At 50.1% G+C, this 20,394-nt stretch overlaps 1 protein-coding gene across 1 annotated transcript in view; it reads left to right on the top strand.

Moving 5' to 3' along the window:
• Positions 1-20,394, top strand: part of CLPB (caseinolytic mitochondrial matrix peptidase chaperone subunit B) — a 144,881-nt gene that overhangs the window by 5,634 nt on the left and 118,853 nt on the right. The window contains exon 3 of the mRNA XM_038765061.1: positions 8,648-8,699. Coding sequence (XP_038620989.1) covers positions 8,648-8,699 — 52 coding nt within the window. The remainder of the gene's footprint in view (positions 1-8,647; positions 8,700-20,394) is intronic.

The following is a 20,394-nucleotide window of genomic DNA, read 5'->3' as shown; positions in this document are numbered from 1 at the left end:
AGAACAGTGCTTGGCACATAGTAAGCGCTTAACAAATGCCGTCATGATTATTATTAAGGGGCCGGTGCCCCCGCTACCTTCCCTAAAGAAGCATCGGGGCTCAGTGGAGAGAGCCTGGGCTTAGGAGGCAGAGGTTGTGGGTTCTAGTCCCGCCCCTTGTCAGCTGTGTGACTTTGGGCAATTCACTTAACTTCTCTGTGCCTCAGTTACTCATCTGTAAAATGGGGATTAAGACTGTGAGCCCCACACGGAACAATCTGATCACCTTGTACACCCCCCCCCCCCCAGCATTTAGAACAGTGCTTGGCACATAGTAAGCACTTAACAAATAACACCGTTGTTATTATTATTATCTTTTATCTGTCTTCCCTCTCTTCATCAATCAGTCGTATTTATTGAGCGCTTACTGTGTGCAGAGCACTGTACTAAGCGCCCTTGACTGGAAGCTCATTGTGGGCAGTGAACCTCTCTGCTAACTTAACTCTGTTAAATTGTATTGGGACAACCTGATTACCTTGTATTCACTGCAGCACTTAGAAGAGTGCTTGGTACTTAGCGCTTAGCAAATACCATAATAATAATTATTATTATTGAGTCCCTAAACCCCTTTGATTCAATCCATTGCTCCCCCATCTCTAGTCCCCCACAAATACCTTATGCTTCTGAGTCCCTCTATCCTCTACTCTTACAGACAGCCTCCTGTATCCCCCTTTTAGACTCCCCCTTTTAAACTCCCCCGCCTTTTAGACTACCCCCTTTTAGACTGTGAGCCCACTGTTGGGTAGGGACCGTCTCTTATATGTTGCCAACTTGTACTTCCCAAGCGCTTATTACAGTGCTCTACACACAGTAAGCGCTCAATAAATCCAATTGATTGATTGATTGTATCCCAAAGCACCCCAGTTCACTCCTCCTTCCCTACCCCACTCTCCGGGCCGAGGGGGGAGATGTTGCGGGCGAGCGCTGTCCAAGCACCGACTTTTGACAGGGCTGGGGTTTGGATGGGGGGGATCCACGGTCTGCACCTTCAGGGGGGTCTAGGAAATAGCCTGGAATGCCCTCCCTCTGCCCATCCGCCAAGCTAGCTCTCTTCCTCCCTTCAAGGCCCTACTGAGAGCTCACCTCCTCCAGGAGGCCCTCCCAGACTGAGCCCCTTCCTTCCTCTCCCCCTCGTCCCCCTCGCCATCCCCCCCATCTTACCTCCTTCCCTTCCCCACAGCACCTGTATATATGTATATATGTTTGTACATATTTATTACTCTATTTATTTATTTTACTTGTCCATATCTATTCCATTTATTTTATTTTGTTAGTATGTTTGGTTTTGTCTCCCCCTTTTAGACTGTGAGCCCACTGTTGGGTAGGGACTGTCTCTATATGTTGCCAATTTGTACTTCCCAAGCGCTTAGTACAGTGCTCTGCACACAGTAAGCGCTCAGTAAATACGATTGATGATGATGAAATAGCCTGGGCAGAAGGTCCTGTCCGTGGCCAGAATTGAGATCTGCCTTTCCTGTGGGATGGAGAGCCAAGGTACTGATCTGCCCCGGACCCTGGGGTGGAAAGTTTTAGGGGGACCCAGGATGGGTTTGACCATTTTCCCCCTTCTGGTCATTTTTAAATGAGAAGCAGCGTGGCTCAGTGGAAAGAGCGCGGGCTTTGGAGTCAGAGGTCATGGGTTCAAATCCCGGCTCCGCCAATTGTCAGCTGTGGGACTTTGGACAAGTCACTTCACTTCTCTGGGCCTCAGTTCCCTCATCTGGAAAATGGGGATTAAGACTGTGAGCCCTCTGTGGGACAACCAGATCACTTTGTAACCTCACCAGCGCTTAGCACAGTGCTTTGCGCATAGTAAGCGCTTAATAAATGCCGTTATTATTATTATTTGTAAAGTGCTTATTATGTGCCAGGTATTGTACTAAACTCTGGGTTAGATACAGTTAAGCGGGTAAGACACAGTCCATGTCCCTTGCGGGGCTCACAGTCAGAACCCAAGCTCGCCTTCCCTGATGGTATTTGTTAAGCGCTTAGTACAGTGCTCTGCACACAGTAAGCGCTCAATAAATACGATTGATTGATTAAGCGCTTACTATGTATCAAGCACTGTTCTAAGTGTTGGGGTAGATACAAGCGAAGCAGATTGGCCACAGTCCCTGTCCCACGTGGAGCTCACACTCTTATTCCCCATTTTACAGATGAGGAAACTGAGGCAGAGAAATGAAGCGACTTGCCTAAACTCCCAAGGCTGGGATTAGAACCCGGGTCTTTCTGACAACTAGGCCCGTGCTCTCTCCAGTAGGCCCTGCTGCGCCGTTCTCTCCCCAGCACCCCAGCAAAGGGATGGCGACTGTCCAGATAGGCTTCTGGCTTCCCGCGGCTCAGCGGCAAGAGCCCGGGCTTTGGAGTCAGAGGTCATGGGTTCCAATCCCAACTCTGTCATTTGTCGGCCGTGTGACTTTGGGCGAGTCACTTGACTTCTCTGGGCCTCAGTGACCTCATCTGTAAAATGGGGGTTAAGACTGTTCCCCATGGGACAACCCGATCACCTTGTAACCTCGCCAGCGCTTAGAACGGTGCTTTGCACATAGGAAGCGCTTAAAAAATGCCATTATTATTATTATTCTTCCTTGGGAGATTTGTGCCCAAGGGTCCCTAAATACTCCCCCCTCCCCACCATCCCCCTTCCAGAATAGTGGTCCCAGCTTGTGGCAATTCCCCATCTTGGACGGATGGCGGCGCTGGGCACCTGCCTGTTGTCCCGCATCCAGGGCTTCCCTATTTGGATTGCTCTGTTCTGCTCAGGGAGCCGGGGCCTGTGTGTCCTGCCTCTCCGTCATGTGGCCGTCATGTTCTGCGGCCTGATAGTAATAATAATAATAATAATAATAATAATAATGATGATGATGATGGTGGTATTTGTTAAGCGCTTACTATGTGCAAAGCACTGTTCTAAGCGCTGGGGAGGTTACAAGGCGATCAGGTTATCCCTCAGGGGGCTCACAGTCTTTATCCCCATTTTACAAATGAGGGAACTGAGGCCCAGAGAAGTTAGTGTATCAGCCTCCTCTCCGATCTCCCATCCTCGTGTCTCTCCCCACTTCAGTCCCTACTTCACGCCCCTGCCCGGATTGTCTTTGTCCAGAAACGCTCTGGGCATGTTACTCCCCTCCTCAAAAATCTCCAGTGGCTACCAATCAATCTGCGCATCAGGCAGACTTCTAGACTGTGAGCCCACTGTTGGGTAGGGACTGTCTCTATATGTTGCTTAGTACAGTGCTGTGCACACAGTAAGCGCTCAATAAATATGATTGATTGATTGATTGATTGATCAGGCAGAAACTCCTCACCCTCGGCTTCAAGGCTGTCCATCACCTCGCCCCCTCCTACCTCACCTCCCTTCTCTCCTTCTGCAGCCCACCCCGCACCCTCTGCTTCTCTGCCGCTAATCTCCTCACCGTACCTCGTTCTCGCCTGTCCCGCCGACGACCCCCGGCCCACGTCATCCCCCGGGCCTGGAATGCCCTCCCTCTGCCCATCCGCCAAGCTAGCTCTCTTCCTCCCTTCAAGGCCCTACTGAGAGCTCACCTCCTCCAGGAGGCCTTCCCACACTGAGCCCCCTCCTTCCTCTCCCCCTCATCCCCCTCTCCATCCCTCCCATCTTACCTCCTTCCCTTCCCCACAGCACCTGTATATATGTATATATGTTTGTACGTATTTATTACTCTATTTATTTTACTTGTACATATCTATTCTATTTATTTTATTTTGTTAATATGTTTAGTTTTGTTCTGTGCCTCCCCCTTCTAGACTGTGAGCCCACTGTTGGGTAGGGACCGTCTCTATATGTTGCCAACTTGTACTTCCCAAGGGCTTAGTACAGTGCTCTGCACACAGTAAGCACTCAATAAATACGATTGATTGATTGATTGATTAAGTGACTTGCCCAAAGTCACACAGCTGACAAGTGGCAGAGGCAGGATTTGAACCCATGACCTCTGACTCCAAAGCCTGTGCTCTTTCCACTGAGCCACACTGCTAGTAGACTTTCAAGCCGTGGGATGCGGAATTCTGCCCCGTGACCTGCCGGGAGTTTGGGAAACCTGAATCTGGCCACCCACGTGGGGCCAGGGAGCTCTGCTTCCTCATTCGTGCATTTGATCGTATTTATTGAGTGCTTACTGTGTGCAGAGCACTCTACTAAGCGCTTGGAAAGTGCAAATTGAGAACATGTAGAGATGGTCCCTACCCAACAATGGGCTCACAGTCTAGAAGGGGGAGACGGACAACAAAACCAAACTAGTAGACAGGTGTCCTCCTTGCTGAAGGGGGCCTGACTCCCTGATTTCAGTTCTGTCCCCCACTGCGGCGATGCCAACCCGCTTCTCGTTGATTTGTATCGATCCCAGCGCTTAGAACAGTGCTTGAATAATAATAATAATAATAATAATAATAATAATAATAATAATGGCATCTATAAAGCGCTTACTATGTGCAAAGCACTTTTCTAAGCGCTGGGGAGGTTAAAAGGTGATCGGGTTGTCCCACAGGGGGCTCCCAGTCTTCATCCCCATTTTACAGATGAGGTAACTGAGGCCCAGAGAAGTTAAGTGACTTGCCAAAAGTCACACAGCTGACAATTGGCAGAGCTGGGAGTTGAACCCCTGACCTCTGCGCTTTCCACTGAGCCCGTGCGCTTTCCACTGAGCCACGCTGCTTCTCAACAAAGCGCTTAACAAATACCATGCAAATAAAATAAATAGCCCCTGCCGTACTACCTCCTCTAACTCCTGCCTGGCACTTCTTTTCTCCTCCTCCCCCTCCCCGTCCCCTCCCCATCTCCCCCTTCTGCTTCCCCACCCACCCCGTACTGTGGGTCTGGAGCAGTCAGTCGTACTTCTAAGTTTCACCATCTACACTCACTCCCTTGGTGAACTCATTTGCTCCCACGGCTTCAACTAACATCTCTACACAGACGACACCCAAATCCACTTCTCCTCCCTAGTTCTCTCCCCTTCCCTCCAGGCTCGTATCTTCTCCTGCCTTCAGGACATTTCCACCTGGTACTCTGCCCGCCACCTAAAGCTCAACTTGTCCAAGACTGAGCTGCTTATCTTCTCTCCCAAACCCTGTCCTCTCCCTGCCTTCCCCATCACTGTGGATGGCACTACCATCCTTCCCATCTCACAAACCCACAACCTTGGTGTCATAATCAATCATATTTATTGAGCGCTTACTGTGTGCAGAGCACTGTACTAAGCGCTTGGGAAGTACAGGTTGGCAACATATAGAGACAGTCCCTACCCAACAGTGGGCTCACAGTCTAGAAGTCTGCCTGATGCGCAGATTGATTGGTAGCCACTGGAGATTTTTGAGGAGGGGAGTAACATGCCCAGAGCGTTTCTGGACAAAGACAATCCGGGCAGCGGCGTGAAGTAGGGATTGAAGTGGGGAGAGACACGAGGATGGGAGATCGAAGAGGAGGCTGATACACTAACCTCTCTGGGCCTCAGATTGATTGATTGATCCTCTACTCCGCTCTCTCGTTCACCCCTCACATCCAATCCGTCACCAAAACCTGCAGATCTCACCTTCGCAACATCTCCAAGATCCGCCCTTTCCTCTCCATCCAAACCGCTACCTTGCTGGTTCACTCTCATCCTATCCCGCCTGGATTACTGCATCGGCCCCCTCTCTGATCTCCCATTTTCCTGCCTCTCCCCGCTTCAGTTTATTCTTCACTCTGCTGCCCAGATTATCTTTGTACAGAAATGCTCTGGGCATGTCACTCCCCTTCTCAAAAATCTCCAGTGGTTGCATATCAACCTTTGCATGAAGCAAAAACTCACTCTCGGCTTCAAGGCTGTCCATCATCTCGCCTCCTCCTACCTCCCCTCCCTTCTCTCCTCCTTCAGCCCAACCCGCACCCTCCGCTCCTCTGCCGCCGCTCACCTTCTCACTGGGCCTCATTCTCGCCTTTCCCACCGTCGACCCCTGGCCCATGTCCTACCTCTGGCCTGGAATGCCCTCCCTCCACTCATCCGCTAAACTAGCTCTCTTCCTCCCTTCAAAGCCCTACTGAGAGCTCACCTCCTCCAGGAGGCCTTCCCACACTGAGCCCCCCGTTTCCTCTGCTCCTCCCCTCCCCATCACCCCCACTCCCTCCCTCTGCCCTACCCCCTTCCCCTCCCCACAGCACTTGTGTATATTTGTACATAGTGATTACTCTATTTTATTAACGATGTGTATATAGTTATAATTCTATATATTCTGATGGTATTGACACCTGTCTACTTGTTTTGTTGTCTCTCTCCCCCTTCTAGACTGTGAGCCCGTTGTGGGGTAGGGTCCGTCTCTATATGTTGCAAATTTGTACTTCCCAAGTGCTTAGTACAGTGCTCCGCACACAGCAAGCTCTCAATAAATACGATTGAATGAATGAATAAATTTATTGAGCGCTTACCATGTGAAGAGTACTGTACTAAGTGCTTGGGAGAGTACAGTATAACAGTAAACGGACTCATTCCCAGCTTACAATCTGCAGATGAGCCTTAGTACAGTGCTCTGCACACAGTAAGTGCTCAATAAATACAATTGAATGAATGAATGAGCCAGGAGGCTCTGGTGATAATAATAGTAATAATAATAATAATAATAATAATGTTGGTATTTGTTAAGCGCTTACTATGTGCAAAGCACTGTTCTAAGCACTGGGGGGATACAAGGTGATCAGGTTGTCCCACGTGGGGCTCACAGTCTTAATCCTCATTTTCCAGATGAGGGAACTGAGGCACAGAGAAGTGAAGTGACTTGCCCAAAGTCACACAGCTGACAAGTGGCGGAGGCGGGATTTGAACCCATGACCTCTGACTCCAAAGCCCGGGGTCTTTTCCACTGAGCCACGCTGCTTCTCCGCTCTGGTCCCAAGTGACTCTGGAGATCCTTCCTTTTCTGGCTTCTCCCCCTCTTCCGCCAGAGGCTGGGGGTATTTCCGCTTCGTGGCTCAGTGGAAAGAGCCCGGGCTTTGGAGTCAGAGGTCATGGGTTCAAATCCCACCTCCGCCACTTGTCAGCTGTGTGACTTTGGGCAAGTCACTTCACTTCTCTGAGCCTCAGTTCCCTCATCTGTCAAATGGGGATGAAGATTGTAAGCCCCCCTTGGGACAACCTGATCACCTTGTATCCTCCCGGCGCTTAGAGCAGTGCCTTGCACATAGTGAGTGCTTGATAAATGCCATCATTATTATTATTATTATTATTGTTATTATTATTATTATTATTATTTGAGGGTCAGGAGGACAGGACAGGCAGGAGCCTAGGACACTGGCCGTGCCTGCTCTTTGGGGCTTTACGTGAAGGCGGAGCCTGTAGGAAGTGAGTTAGTGAGTGGGTGAAGGCCTGTGACGTGGTCTCCTGAGGGCCTACCACTCATGTGTCATGGGATGCTGCAGCATGCCACGAGACCCGGGGGACGATGCCCTCCTTAGTGGGACCCCCATTACCATGAGGTGGTAACTACCTCCCGCCTGTGCCTGGGACCAGTGAAGGAAGTTGCTTTTCCCCACATCGCCATCTCTCCTCTCCTCCGGATCCGTCCCTCTGACTTTCCCATCCCTGAAGATGGCACCACTATCATTCCTGTCTCATAAGCCCGTAGCCTTGGCATTACCCTTGACTCCTCTTTCTCATCCTCTGCCCTTCAATCAATCCATCAGTGGTATTTATTGAGCACTTACTATATGCAGAGCATTATCCTAAGCGCTTGACAGCGTACAATACAACAGAATTAGCAGACCCATTCCCAGCCTGTAATGAGTTTACAGTCTAGAGGCGGAGACAGTATGAATAAGTAATTTATAACATATCATTTAAATATATAAACATAAATGCTGTAAGGATTGGGAGTGGGGCAATTATCAAGTGACCAAAGGTCACAGATGATGCAGATGGGAAAGATAGCTGGTTGAAAAGAGGGCTTAATTGGGGAAGGCCTCTTAGAGGAGATAATAATAATAATTGTGGTATTTCTTAAGCGCTTACTGTGTGCCAAACATAGTTCTAAGATCTGGTTGCGGGGTGGGGGGTGGAGGCGGGGAGATACAAGGAAATCAGGATGTCCCACGTGGGGCTCACAGTCTTGATCCTCATTTTACAGATGAGGAAACTGAGGCCCAGAGAAGTGAAGTGACTTGCCCAAAGTCACACAGCTGACAAGTGGCGGAGTCGGGATTAGAACCCATGACCTCTGACTCCCAAGCCCGTGCTCTTTCCACTGAGCCACACTGCTTCTCTAGGAAGTGACCTTAATAATGCTTTGAAGGTGGAGAGAGTGGTGGTCTGTGTATAAGGATGGCGTAGGGAGCGGGAAAGGGGTCGGCAGCGAGGTAGACGAGATGGGGGGACAATATCCATGCGGAAGCCCACGTGGCTTGGCTGAGGGGACGAGGCTGGGGTGTAGAGGTGCGAAGGTGTGTCTAGACAAGCCCAGCTCTGGGGAGCTCACTGCCTCCTCAACCCTGGGGCGGCTGGGGGAACGTGGGCTTGGGTCTGTCCTTGATCCCATTGGAGTAGGAGCATCTGTGATATTTCCGAGGGAATTGACCCGTGTCTGTGTTGTGTCTCTCTCTCTCTCCCCCCACCCCACACCCCAGGGACTGCCCTGCTGGAGGCCGCCCGGACCAACAACGTTCAGGAAGTCAGTAGGTAAGAGAACCCTCCCGGTCCTGCGCCTGGTCCTCCCTCGTTCCAAGGGTCTGAGGCCCACTCGGTGCCCCCCGCCCTTCTGACCCCCGGACCCTCCAAGGCAGTCACCATGGGTGAGGGGCTGTCCAGTGGGGGCTCAGCCAGGCACCCCGCCCAAGCCACTCCCGGGGCTCGATTCGGAACCCCCTCACTAGGTGTGGCTTCAGTCCCGGGGCCAAGAGCACACGCATCTTCCTGTGGGGGCCCAGACTACGGCATCAGACCAGGTGGCATTGTGGGGGCCCAGGTAGACCAGCGTAATATGTGCTGCCGCTGCTGCCGCTGCTGCGTTCCAAAAGGGAGAAGTGGCTCGCTTTGAGCTAAAACGCTAAAGGATCGGGAAGCAGATCTCAAAACAAAAATAGTGCAAACGGCAACCACAGAGAATGTGTATGTCTGTCTGCCTGCCCGCCTGCCTGTGGGTCCCATCTGATCTTTTCAGCCATGCATGGACCAAATGTCACCTTTACCATCAGTGGAGCCTTCAAGGTCAAAGGGTACTCTACATTCGTATAGCTTAGGAATCTGATATTCTCCTTTAGCCTGCTTTTCCCCAGGTTTCCAGCGCCAGTTCTGCTAACCTTTGCCTCTGACCCTGATATTCCAGCCTTTCCACCTTGGTCGCCATCTCTGAGCCTTTCTGGCGTGGACCAGAGAATTGTCCGTGGGCCTGGACCGGGCTCTGACCAAGGCTGTGTTGGGGAGAGAGACAGCCCAGCCCCACTCTTTCAGGCCCCGCTCCTGCCAATTAACCCCAGCTCTGCATTGGCCATTCAGTACTACTGACAAGTATTCAGCTTGTGGTCCCTTCTGACCCCTGGCTCTCTTCCTGCCAAACGTATGCCAAGCCATCCTCTCCCTCCCTGAGAGTGTGGGCTTTTTTTATCAGCCCCAAGCACATTGCCTCGTTATCAGGCCTGTTGCGTTTCCACCCGACCTGTAAGCTCTTCTGCCCAGTTGGGCTAAATGACTTTGAGCTGCTTTCCTGTCTTGCCCCCCCAGGGAATGGTGGGGGTCCGGCAGGGCTGGCAGGCTAGGGTGACGGGAGGTGTAGCCAGCCTGGCCCTGCCAGTCCCCAGGCTGGAGCCCATCCTCTCCTGCACTCGCGTCTCTGCCTGGGCTGGTGGTCTGCATCTTTGTGCCCCCAGCTCCTGCAGCCCAGCCCCCGCCCAAGTAACATGTGTCTGCCACCACGTTGGGCAGAGCGGGGGCTGTTGTCCCCAACCTGTCAGTTCCAGCCTCACAGGGGGCAGCTTTCAAACAGGAACTCTCACCACTGGCTTTAAAGCCCTAAATCAACTTGCCTCCTCCCACCTCACCTCAGTTCTCTCCTACTACATCCCAGCCCGCACACTTCACTCCTGTAATGCCAACCTTCTCACTATACCTGTCTTGTCTATCTCACCACTGACCCTTCGCCCACGTCCTGCCTCTGGCCTGGAATGCCCTCCCTTTTCCTCTTCCCACCTTCAAAATCTTTCTGAAGGCACCTCTCCTCCAAGAGACCTTCCCTGACCAAGCCCTCCTTTCCTCTTCTCCCACTCCCTTCTGTGTCACCCTGACTTGCTCCCTTTATTCATCCCTCCATCCCAGCCCTACAGCACTTATGTACATATCTGTCATTTATTAATTTATATTAATGTCAGTCTCCCCCTCTATACTGAAAGCTCAAACCATAAATTCCACGTAGGAACACCTGCGCCATCCTTTGCTTGAAACTCGTTCTCTGAAATCTGGGGTTCCCAACCCCGCCCGCCCAAAAAATACTGCGATGCTTCCCTTTGGAGACACCCCCGATCTCCCGCCAGGATTGTGCCACCCACAGCTTCCTGATAAAATACCTGTTCAATCAAGGGTACTTATTGAGCACTTACTGTTTGCAGAGCACTGTACTAAGTGCTAGGAAGAGTACAATACAGGAGAGTTGCCAGGCACATTCCCTGCCCACAGGGAACTTACAGTGTAGAGTGGGAGACATCCTTTTTTTATTTTTTAACTGTATTGGTTAAGCACTTTCTATGTAAGGGGCACTAAACTGAGAAGCAGCGTGGCTCAGTGGAAAGAGCACGGGCTTTGGAGTCAGAGGTCATGGGTTCGAATTCTGGCTCTGCCACTTGTCAGTTGTGTGACTTACCTTCTCTGAGCCTCAGTTACCTCATCTGTAAAATGGGGATTAAGACTGTGAGCCCCACGTGGGACAACCTGATCACCTTGTATCCCCCCCAGCGCTTAGAACAGTGCTGTGCACATAGTAAGTGCTTAACAAATGCCGTAATTATTATTATTATTATTATTAAACTAAGCGCCGGGGTAGATACAAACTGATCAGGTTGCACACAGTCCGTGTCCCATATGGGGCTCATAGTCTTAATCCCCATTTTACAGTTGAGGGAACAGAAGCACAGAGAAAGGAAGTGAGTTACCCAAGGTCACACAGCAGGGCATAGTGCTCCATCCATTAGGCCACACTGCTTCTCATTAAAGTGAATTTCAGAAGGCTGTGTACTTAAGTGCTGTGGGGCTGAGGGCGGGGTGAATATCAAGTGCTTAAAGACTACAGATCCTGTTGATGTTGGTGTGTTTGCAGGGGAATGCTTTGCTAGGAGACTAAAGTGAATTTTATCAGAGATGTATTTCCTGCTAAAATGAAAGTGTTCTTTTGGGGTTTTTTCTCCTCGTATCACTATAAAATGAGAAACGCCTCCTAAAAAAAAAAAAGCTTCCAACAGGAAGGATTATTGAAGTTGAAGTTAACTTTCACTTACCTGTTCTCATCCCCTTTAGACTGTGAGCCCTATGTGGAACAGGGACTGCATCCAATCAGATTGTCTTGCATTTATCCCAGGATTTTGCTCAAAGTATTGTCATAAGCACGGTTGTTGTGCGTTATTGTTATTATTTTAAATGGTACTTGTTAAGCGCCAACTAGGTGCCAGACACTGTACTGGTGTGGTTACAGGATCATCAGTCCATGTCCCCCATGGGGCTCACGGTCTTAATCATCATTTTATAGATGAGGGAACTGAGGCTCAGAGAAGTGATTTGCCTAATCAATCAATCAATCGTATTGAGCGCTTACTGTGTGCAGAGCACTGTACTAAGCGCTTGGGAAGTCCAAGTTGGCAACATATAGAGACGGTCCCTACCCAACAGTGGGCTCACAGTCTAGAAGGGGGAGACAGAGAACAAAACAAAACATATTAACAAAATAAAATAATTAGAATAGATATGTACAAGTAAAATAAATAAATAAATAGAGTAATAAATACGTACAAACATATATACATATATACAGGTGCTGCGGGGAAGGGAAGGAGGTAAGGTAGGGGGATGGAGAGGAAGGAGGGGGCTCAGTGTGGGAAGGCCTCCTGGAGGAGGTGAGCACTCAGTAGGGCCTTGAAGGGAGGAAGAGAGCTAGCTTGGCGGATGTGGGGATCACATCCTAAGATCACACAGTGTGGCCTAGTGGCTAGAGCAAGGGCTAGGGAGCCAAAAAGACCTGGGTTCTAATCCCAGCTCCACCACTTGTCTCCCTTGTGACCTTGAGCAAGTCACTTCTCTGTGCCTCAGTTCCCTCATCCACAAAATGGGGATTAGCACCTTAAGCCCCCTGTGGGACAGGGACTGTGTCCAACCTGATTTTTTTTGTATCTATTCCAGCGCTTAGGACAATGCTCACAGCGCTTAACAAAGACCATTAAAAAGGGCTGGGTGGGGGGACCAGAGCTAGGATTAAAATCCAGGTCCTCTGACTCCCAAGTCTGTGCTCTTTCCACTAGGCCACGTTGCTTCTATATAATAATAATATTCCAATTATGACTATTCCATTATTCCATTATTCCATTATTATCCTTATTCCATTATTGACTATTATGTTGCCAATTTGTACTTCCCAAGTGCTTAGTACAGTGTTCTGCACATAGTAAGTGCTCAATAAATGCGATTGATGATGATGATGATATTCCACTGACAGTGAAGGCCCCCAGGGGTGTGACTGTGGCTGGAAGGGGACAAAGGGACACTCAGTTCTGATGACACCGTGGCCGCAGGCTGCCGTTTGAGGGGGCTCTCAGGTTTCTTTTGCAGGGCCTGGGTCTGTTTTTCCCTTCTGCCCCCTTGTCACATGATCCCCCTCTAAGCCGCCCTGCCTTTCTGCATCTTCTAGACTGTGAGCCCACTGGTGGGTAGGGACCGTCTCTATATGTTGCCAACTTGTGCTTCCCAAGCGCTTAGTACAGTGCTCTGCTCACAGTAAGCGCTCAATAAATACGATTGATTGATTGGAGCAGCCCCTGCTGACCTGCCTGCACCCCGCTTTTGTTCTTCCAGTTGCCTGTCCCGGCTCCATCAGAGTGGGACCTCCTCAAGGGCAGTGACTGGGAATGTCGTTCCTCCCTTCCCCTTCCCTCCCCTCCCACCCATCCCTCCTCTCCCTCTCTAGAAGCAGTGTGGCTTCATGAGAAGCTGTGGGGCTTAGTGGAAAGAGCTCGGGTTTGGGAGTTAGGGTCATGGGTTCAATCCCAGCTCCGCCACTTGTCAGCTGTGTGACTTGGGGCAAGCCGCTTCACTTCTCTGTGCCTCAGTGACCTTATCTGTAAAATGGGGATTAAGACTGATCTCCACCTGGGACAATCTGATAACCTTGTATCTCCCCAGGTACTCAGAACAGTGCTCGGCACATAGTAAGAGCTTAACAAATATCATAATTATTATTATTACGTAAGCTCACCTCCAGACTGAGTTCGTCTTTAGACTGTAAACTCATTGTGGGCAGGGAATGTATCTTATATTGTTATATTGTACTCTTCCAAGTGCTTAGTACAGTGTTTTGCACACCGTAAGCACTCAATAAATACAGTTGATGAATGAATGAATGGAGAGCGCACAGGCCTCAGAGTCAGAAGGCCCTGAGTTCTAATCCGTGCTCTGCCAGTTGCTTGCTGTGTGATCTTGGGCAAGTCACTGAACTCCTCTGTGCCTCAGTTTCCTCAACTGTAAAATATGGATTCAATACCTCTTCTTCCTCCTACGTAGGCATGTGGGATAAGGACTGTGTCCGACCTAATCAACTTGTACCTAACCTGTGTTTAGAACATTGTTTGACATATAGTAAGTGCTTAACAAATACAATGGGAAAAAAAAGGTGGCAGAGACAGGATTAGAATTCAGATCTCCTGCCCCCCCCAGCCGGTCCTTTTTCTGCCAGGCCACACTGTCTCCCAAGTACATGAAGCATTCCTAGCTCCCGGGACTCTCCCGGATTCAGTAGCATGGCCCGCAGCTCCTTTGCACTAATTGCTGGGCGAGTGGGCGAGAGACCACATCACCCTGACTTGCTCCCTTGATTCATCCCCTCTCCCAGCCTCAGACACTTAAGTACGTATCTGTCATTTATTTATGTCTATTAATATCTGTCTTCCCCTCCTCTAGACTGTATGCTCTCTGTGAGCAGGGAATGTGTCTGTTATATGTGTCTGCTGGAAAAGCAGCTTGGCTCAGTGAAAAGAGCAAGGGCTGTGGAATCAGAGGTCATGGGTTCAAATTCCGGCTCCTCCAATTGGCAGCTGTGTGACTTTGGACAAGTCACTTAATAATAATAATAATAATGGCATTTTTAAACGCTTACTATGTGCAAAGCACTGTTCTAAGCGCTGGGGAGGTTACAAGATGATCAGGTTGTCCCACGGGGGGGCTCACAGTCTTAATCCCCATTTTACAGATGAGGGAACTGAGGCCCAGAGAAGTTAAGTGACTTGCCCAAAGTCACACAGCTGACAACTGGCGGAGCCGGGGTTTGACCCCACAACCTCTGACTCCAAAGCCCGGGCTCTTTCCATTAGAGCCACGCTGCTTCTCTAACTTCTCTGTGCCTCGGTTCCCTCATCTGTAAAATGGGGATGAAGACTGTGAGCCCCTCGTGGGACAACCTGATCGCCTTGTATCCTCCCCAGCACTTAGAACAGTGCTTTGCACATAGTAAGCGCATAATAAATGCAATCATTATTATTATTATTATATTGTTATATTTTACTCTCCCAAGGACTTCGTACAGTGCTCTGCGCACGGTAAGTGCTCAATAAATCAGATCGAGTGACTGGCTGGAGGCCCTCGCCGCCGTCCCAACTGTTACCTAGGCCCGCGTTTGGGGAGGGGGTGCTGCTTGGAACAGATGTCATTGTTGTTCCAAAAGTTCAAGTTTCCAGGTCCCCTCCCGCCCTCCCTCCGCCACCCACCTGTCGGGGGGGAGCACCGAGCGCGTCCCGGCGCCCGAGCCCAGGCTCCAACGTGCCCCGCGGGCCCAGCCTTCTGCCGGAGTGAGGCCGAACCGCTCACCCGGAACTCGGGGCCCGGTGGAGAATGGGAGCCACATCTGGCCGGGGGTTAGGGGGCCGCGGAGTCCGCTCCGGATGGAAGGGAAAGTCAGGCGGAGCTCACGTCCCCCCAGGGCAGCACAGGGGTAGGGGCTGGCCTGGATCGGCTCCTCTCCGTGCCCCGGTGCTTTTCCCGAGAGGAAGCGGCTAGGCCCGCTTTCCCCCTCCCTCTGGAGAGCCAGGCCTCAGCGCCGTGCACCCAATCTGTTGGGCAGAGGCTGCCTAAGAGACCCCTCTAGCCCGCGGCCTGGACCCAACCCCTGGCCTTCTGCCAGGCGCAGCGACAGCGGCTCTCCTGCTGGAGCCGGGGGTGGGAAGGGCAGGCATCGCTTAGATCAGTGCTCAGCGCTTAGAACAGTGCTTTGCACATAGTACGAGCTTAATAAATGCCATTAAAAAAAAAATGGCTGGCATTCAGAGCCAGCCAGTGGATCTCCTCTCCTGACAGCAGATCTGGACAAGCACTGGAAATGGGGGAGGTCCCCAGGAGGCTCAGGCAGGCGGAGAATAATAATAATAATAATAATGATTGCATGTATTAAGTGCTCGCTATGTGCAAAGCACCGTTCTAAGCGTTGGGGAGGTTACAAGGTGGTCATTTTGTCCCACGAGGGGCTCACAGTCTTAATCCCCATTTTACAGATGAGGGAACTGAGGCCCAGAGAAGTTAAGTGACTTGCACAAAGTCACACAGCTGACAATTGGCGGAGCCAGGATTTGAACGCGTGATCCCTGACTCCAAAGCCCGTGCTCTTTCCACTGAACCACGCTGCTTCTCTTAAGGTTTCTTTAAGCCCTCCTTTCCTCTTCTCCCACTCCCTTCTGCTTCGCCCTGACTTGCTTCTTTTATTCATCCCCCTCTCCTGGCCCCACAGCACTTAATAATAATGATGGCATTTATTAAGCGCTTACTATGTGCAAAGTGTAATTGATTTATTTACATTAATGTCTGTCTCCCCGTATAGACTATAAGCTCGTTGTGAGCAGGGGATGTCTTTTATTGTATTGTACTCTCCCAAGCGCTTAGTACTGGGCTCTGCACACAGAAAGCACCCAATAAATACCATCGAATGTGTGTTTCTTTTATAAGCCATCCAGGGGATTAGGACTTTTCAAGCTGAAGAGATGCACACCAAGAGAGAGCAGGGTAGCAGTGAGTGGGTAGACAGGGCGGCCCAAAATGGTTCCCCAGATTCATTCATTCATTCAATTGTATTTATTGAGCGCTTTCTGCGTGCAGAGCACTGTACTAAGCGCTTGGGAAGTACAAGTTGGCAACATATAGAGGCAGTCCCTACCCAGCAGTGGGCTCACAGTCTAGAAGGGGGAGACAGACAACAAAACAAAACATGTGGACAGGTGTCAAGTCATCAGAATAAATAGTACAGCTAGATGCACATCATCAACAAAATAAATAGAATAGTAAATATGTGCAAGTAAAATAGAGTAATAAATCTGTATAAACATATGTACAGGTGCTGTGGGGAGGGGAAGGAAGTATGGGGAGGGGGAGAGGAAAGAGGGGGCTCAGTCTGGGAAGGCCTCCTGGAGAAGGTGAGCTCTCAGTAGGTCTTTGAAGGGAGGATGGGGCCCCTGTGGGAGGATGGGATATCTCCCATCTGGATAGCATCGCTCCAGATCGAACCCCCAGATCATTGGTACAGTGCTCTGCACATAGTAAGCGCTCAATAAATACGATTGATGATGATGATGACCTGAAGTGTCCTTGTATCTGTCCTCCTGCCCCCCGGCCCCTCAATCTCCTCCCCGCCAAACCACCTTCTGGGCTCAGTTAGCGGTACTGTCTGTGCTCAGGGTTGGAACAGTGGAACAAGTGCACTCGGCGTGGGAGGGGAGAATGGGCATTCTGCTGGAGGGGCAGCGTGGTGTAATGGTTAGGGCACAGCCCTGCAAGTCAGAAGGACCTGCGTTCTGATCCCGGCTCCGCCAGTTGTCTGCCTCTAGTTTGTAAGCTCATTGTGGGCAGGGAATGTAGCTGTTTATTTTTGTATTGTACCCTCCAGGAGCTTAGGAGAGTGCTCTGCACACAGTAATCGCTCGATAAATATGATTGAATAAATGAATGCTGTGTGACTGTGGGCAAGTCACTGGACTTCTCTGGCTTCAGTTCCCTCATCTGTAAAATATCCCACTCTGAGCCCCATATGGGACGTGGACTGTGTCCAACTTGAGCCCGTTGTTGGGTAGGGACCGTCTCTGTATATTGCCGATTTGTAATAATAATAATAATAATAATAATAGTAATAATAATAATGGCATTTATTAGGCACTTACTATGTGCAAAGCACTGTTCTAGGCGCTGTGGAGGATACAAGGTGATCAGGTTGTCCCACGGGGGGCTCACAGTCTTAATCCCCATTTTACAGATGAGGTAACTGAGACCCAGAGAAGTGAAGTGATTTGCCCAAAGTCACACAGCTGACAATTGGCGGAGTTGGGATTTGAACCCATGACCTCTGACTCCAAGCCCGTGCTCTTTCCACTGAGCCGCCCTGCTTCTCTTGTACTTCCCAAGTGCTTAGTACTGTACTCTGCGCACAGTAAGCACTCAATAAATATGATTGAATGAATGAATTATATTGTATCTACCCCAGTGCTTAGTACAGTGCTTGGCACATAGTAAGTGCTTAACAAATACCTTTTAAAAAGGGGGTGACAGCCCAGAAAAAGGAATGAGCTACAGGGTCTCCTGGTTGTGGAGGCTACAGGGGTCTCTTCCTCCTCTGCAGCAGCAGTAGTAGTTGTGCTGGTTGTGACAGTGTTTATTAAGCACTTGCTGTGTGCAGAGCACTGTACTAAACACTGGAAGAATTAGAATTCCTGGTGGGAATTAGAGCGGGTCATTGTCCCTCAAGGGGCTTCCAATCTAAGAGCAGGATCAAAGACTAACAGGCTGTCGCTACTTCCTCCTGATTCCTCTATATATAACTGACATCCCCCATCCCCCCTGCCTTACCTCCTTCCCCTCCCCACAGCACCTGTAAGTATGTATATATGTGTGTACGTATTTATTACTCATTTTATTTATTTTATTTGTACATGTTTATTCTATTTATTTTACCTTGTTAATATGTTTTGTTTTGTTGTCTGTCTCCCCCTTCTAGACTGTGAGCCCACTGTTGGGTAGGGACCGTCTCTATATGTTGCCAACTTGTACTTCCCAAGCGCTTAGTACAGTGCTCTGCACACAGTAAGCTCTCAATAAATACGATTGAATGAATGAATGAAAGTTAATATTATTTAATCTAGGAATATATGGGAGGCACCCTGGTACTAGACCCACTTTATTTTCTCTGCATGTTATTTTATTTTAACTTTGGCTTGCATTTTCCCACCCGTCGCTGGCATCCGGGCATAGGAACGGGAGCCAGGGCGTGGGGCCAGGTCTGTGGGACCCTGCGAATGGGCAAGACTAAAGGGCTCGGGTGCCTCCATGGGGTCTGCCCAGCTCTCCCACAGAAGCATGGTAATGGCCATCCTTTCTCTTCATCTTGCCTAGACCAGTGGTTGGCTCCCTCCAGGCAGTGTTATTTATTGAGCACTTATTGTGTGCAGAGCACTGTACTAAGTGATTGGGTGAGTACAGCACAGTAGAGAGTTGGAAGAAAAGATCCCTGCAAGTTTGCTTCAGAGGGGTACAGTCTCCTGGTCCTCTTTATCAATCAGTTAGTGGCATTTATTGGGCACTGTTCTGAACGCATGGAAGACTGTATCAAAAGGAAAAAAACACATTTCCCGCCCTCGAGGAGTTTACAGTTTAATGCACCCTTCCCTGGAACCGGGAATTGCATCTTTGGTGCCTCATTGCTGGCTGGAGAAGATCCATGGCAGCAGACCCCGGAAGGGCTCGGTCACTGGGATCCTGACTGTTTCCATGGTTTCTCTCATCAAGATGCATGGATGATGATGATGATGATAATGGTATCTGTTAAGCACTTACTGTGTGCCAGGCACTGTCTAAATGCCGGGGTAGATACAAGATAATCCAGTTTGAGCACAGTCCCCGTCATCATCATCATCATCATCAATCGTATTTATTGAGCGCTTACTATGTGCAGAGCACTGTACTAAGCGCTTGGGAAGTACAAATTGGCAACATATAGAGACAGTCCCTACCCAACAGTGGGCTCACAGTCTAAAAGGGGGAGACAAAGAACAAAACCAAACATACTAACAAAATAAAATAAATAGAATAGATTGTACAAATAAAATAAATCAATAAATAAATAGAGTAAAAAATACGTACAAAATATGTACAGCCCTGTCCCACACAGGGCTCACAGTCTTAATCCCCATTTGACAGATGAGAGAGCTGCAGTCCGGAGAAGTGAAGTGACTTGCCCAAGGTCCCACATCAGACAAGTGGCGGAGCTGGGATTAGAACCCATGACCTTCTGACTCCCGGGCCTGGGGTGTATCCACTCGACCATGCTGCTTCTCAGCAGCATGTTGGGGTGTTGGGCGTTACCAGGAGGAGGAAGACGACGTAAATTTTCATGAGCTCTTCACCCCTGCAGCATTTCTCCACCTCTCCCTGAGCTCTAGGCGACTCGTGGAACAGCCAGGACCAGAGCGATGAGGGGGCTGCCGGTTGTTTCCCCAGATGCCTCTCCTGCTGGGTCAGTGCTAGGAGGGCACAAGCTCCGGGATTTCCCCGGGGATGGGATACTTCCGTGGAGAAAGCAACGACCCTGCTGAACTTACTTTTGTTCCACAAGTGTCCCCCCCAGCCCACGGGGGATCTCTGGCTCGGGAACCACCTGGATGTGGCATCTCTATATGTGGAGAGCGAGAGGACGTGGGGGGCAGTCCAGCAAGGGTGCAGAGATTCCCGAGGCCCGAGAAGATCTCAGGTCGGGCCCTGGCCGTGACAAGCCTCCGCAGCAGCAGCAGCCGCTTGAAAGATATTAGTTGTCCGTTCCCTGGGCTTCCTTTAGTCTAGAGGGTGTGGGGCTCAGGCCCAGCCCTTCTGGTCTGTCCTTGTGTAGGTGCCATCGTGGTGGTGAGAAGCAGCGTGGCTCAGTGGAAAGAGCCCGGGCTTTGGAGTCAGAGGTCATTGGTTCAAATCCCAGCTTCGCCACTTGTCAGCTGTGTGACTTCGGGCAAGTCACTTAACTTCTCTGGGCCTCAGTTACCTCATCTGCAAAATGGGGATTAAGACTGTGAGCCCCCTGCGGGACAACCTGATCACCTTGTAACCTTCCCAGCGCTTAGAACAGTTCTTTGCATATAGTTAGTGCTTAATAAATGCCATCATTATTATT

Source organism: Tachyglossus aculeatus, chromosome 2 (assembly GCF_015852505.1).
Source record: "Tachyglossus aculeatus isolate mTacAcu1 chromosome 2, mTacAcu1.pri, whole genome shotgun sequence".
In the NCBI taxonomy this organism is placed as follows: Eukaryota; Metazoa; Chordata; class Mammalia; order Monotremata; family Tachyglossidae; genus Tachyglossus; species Tachyglossus aculeatus.
Note: the sequence above shows the minus strand (reverse complement) of the source record. Positions and strands in the feature narration are given on the sequence as shown.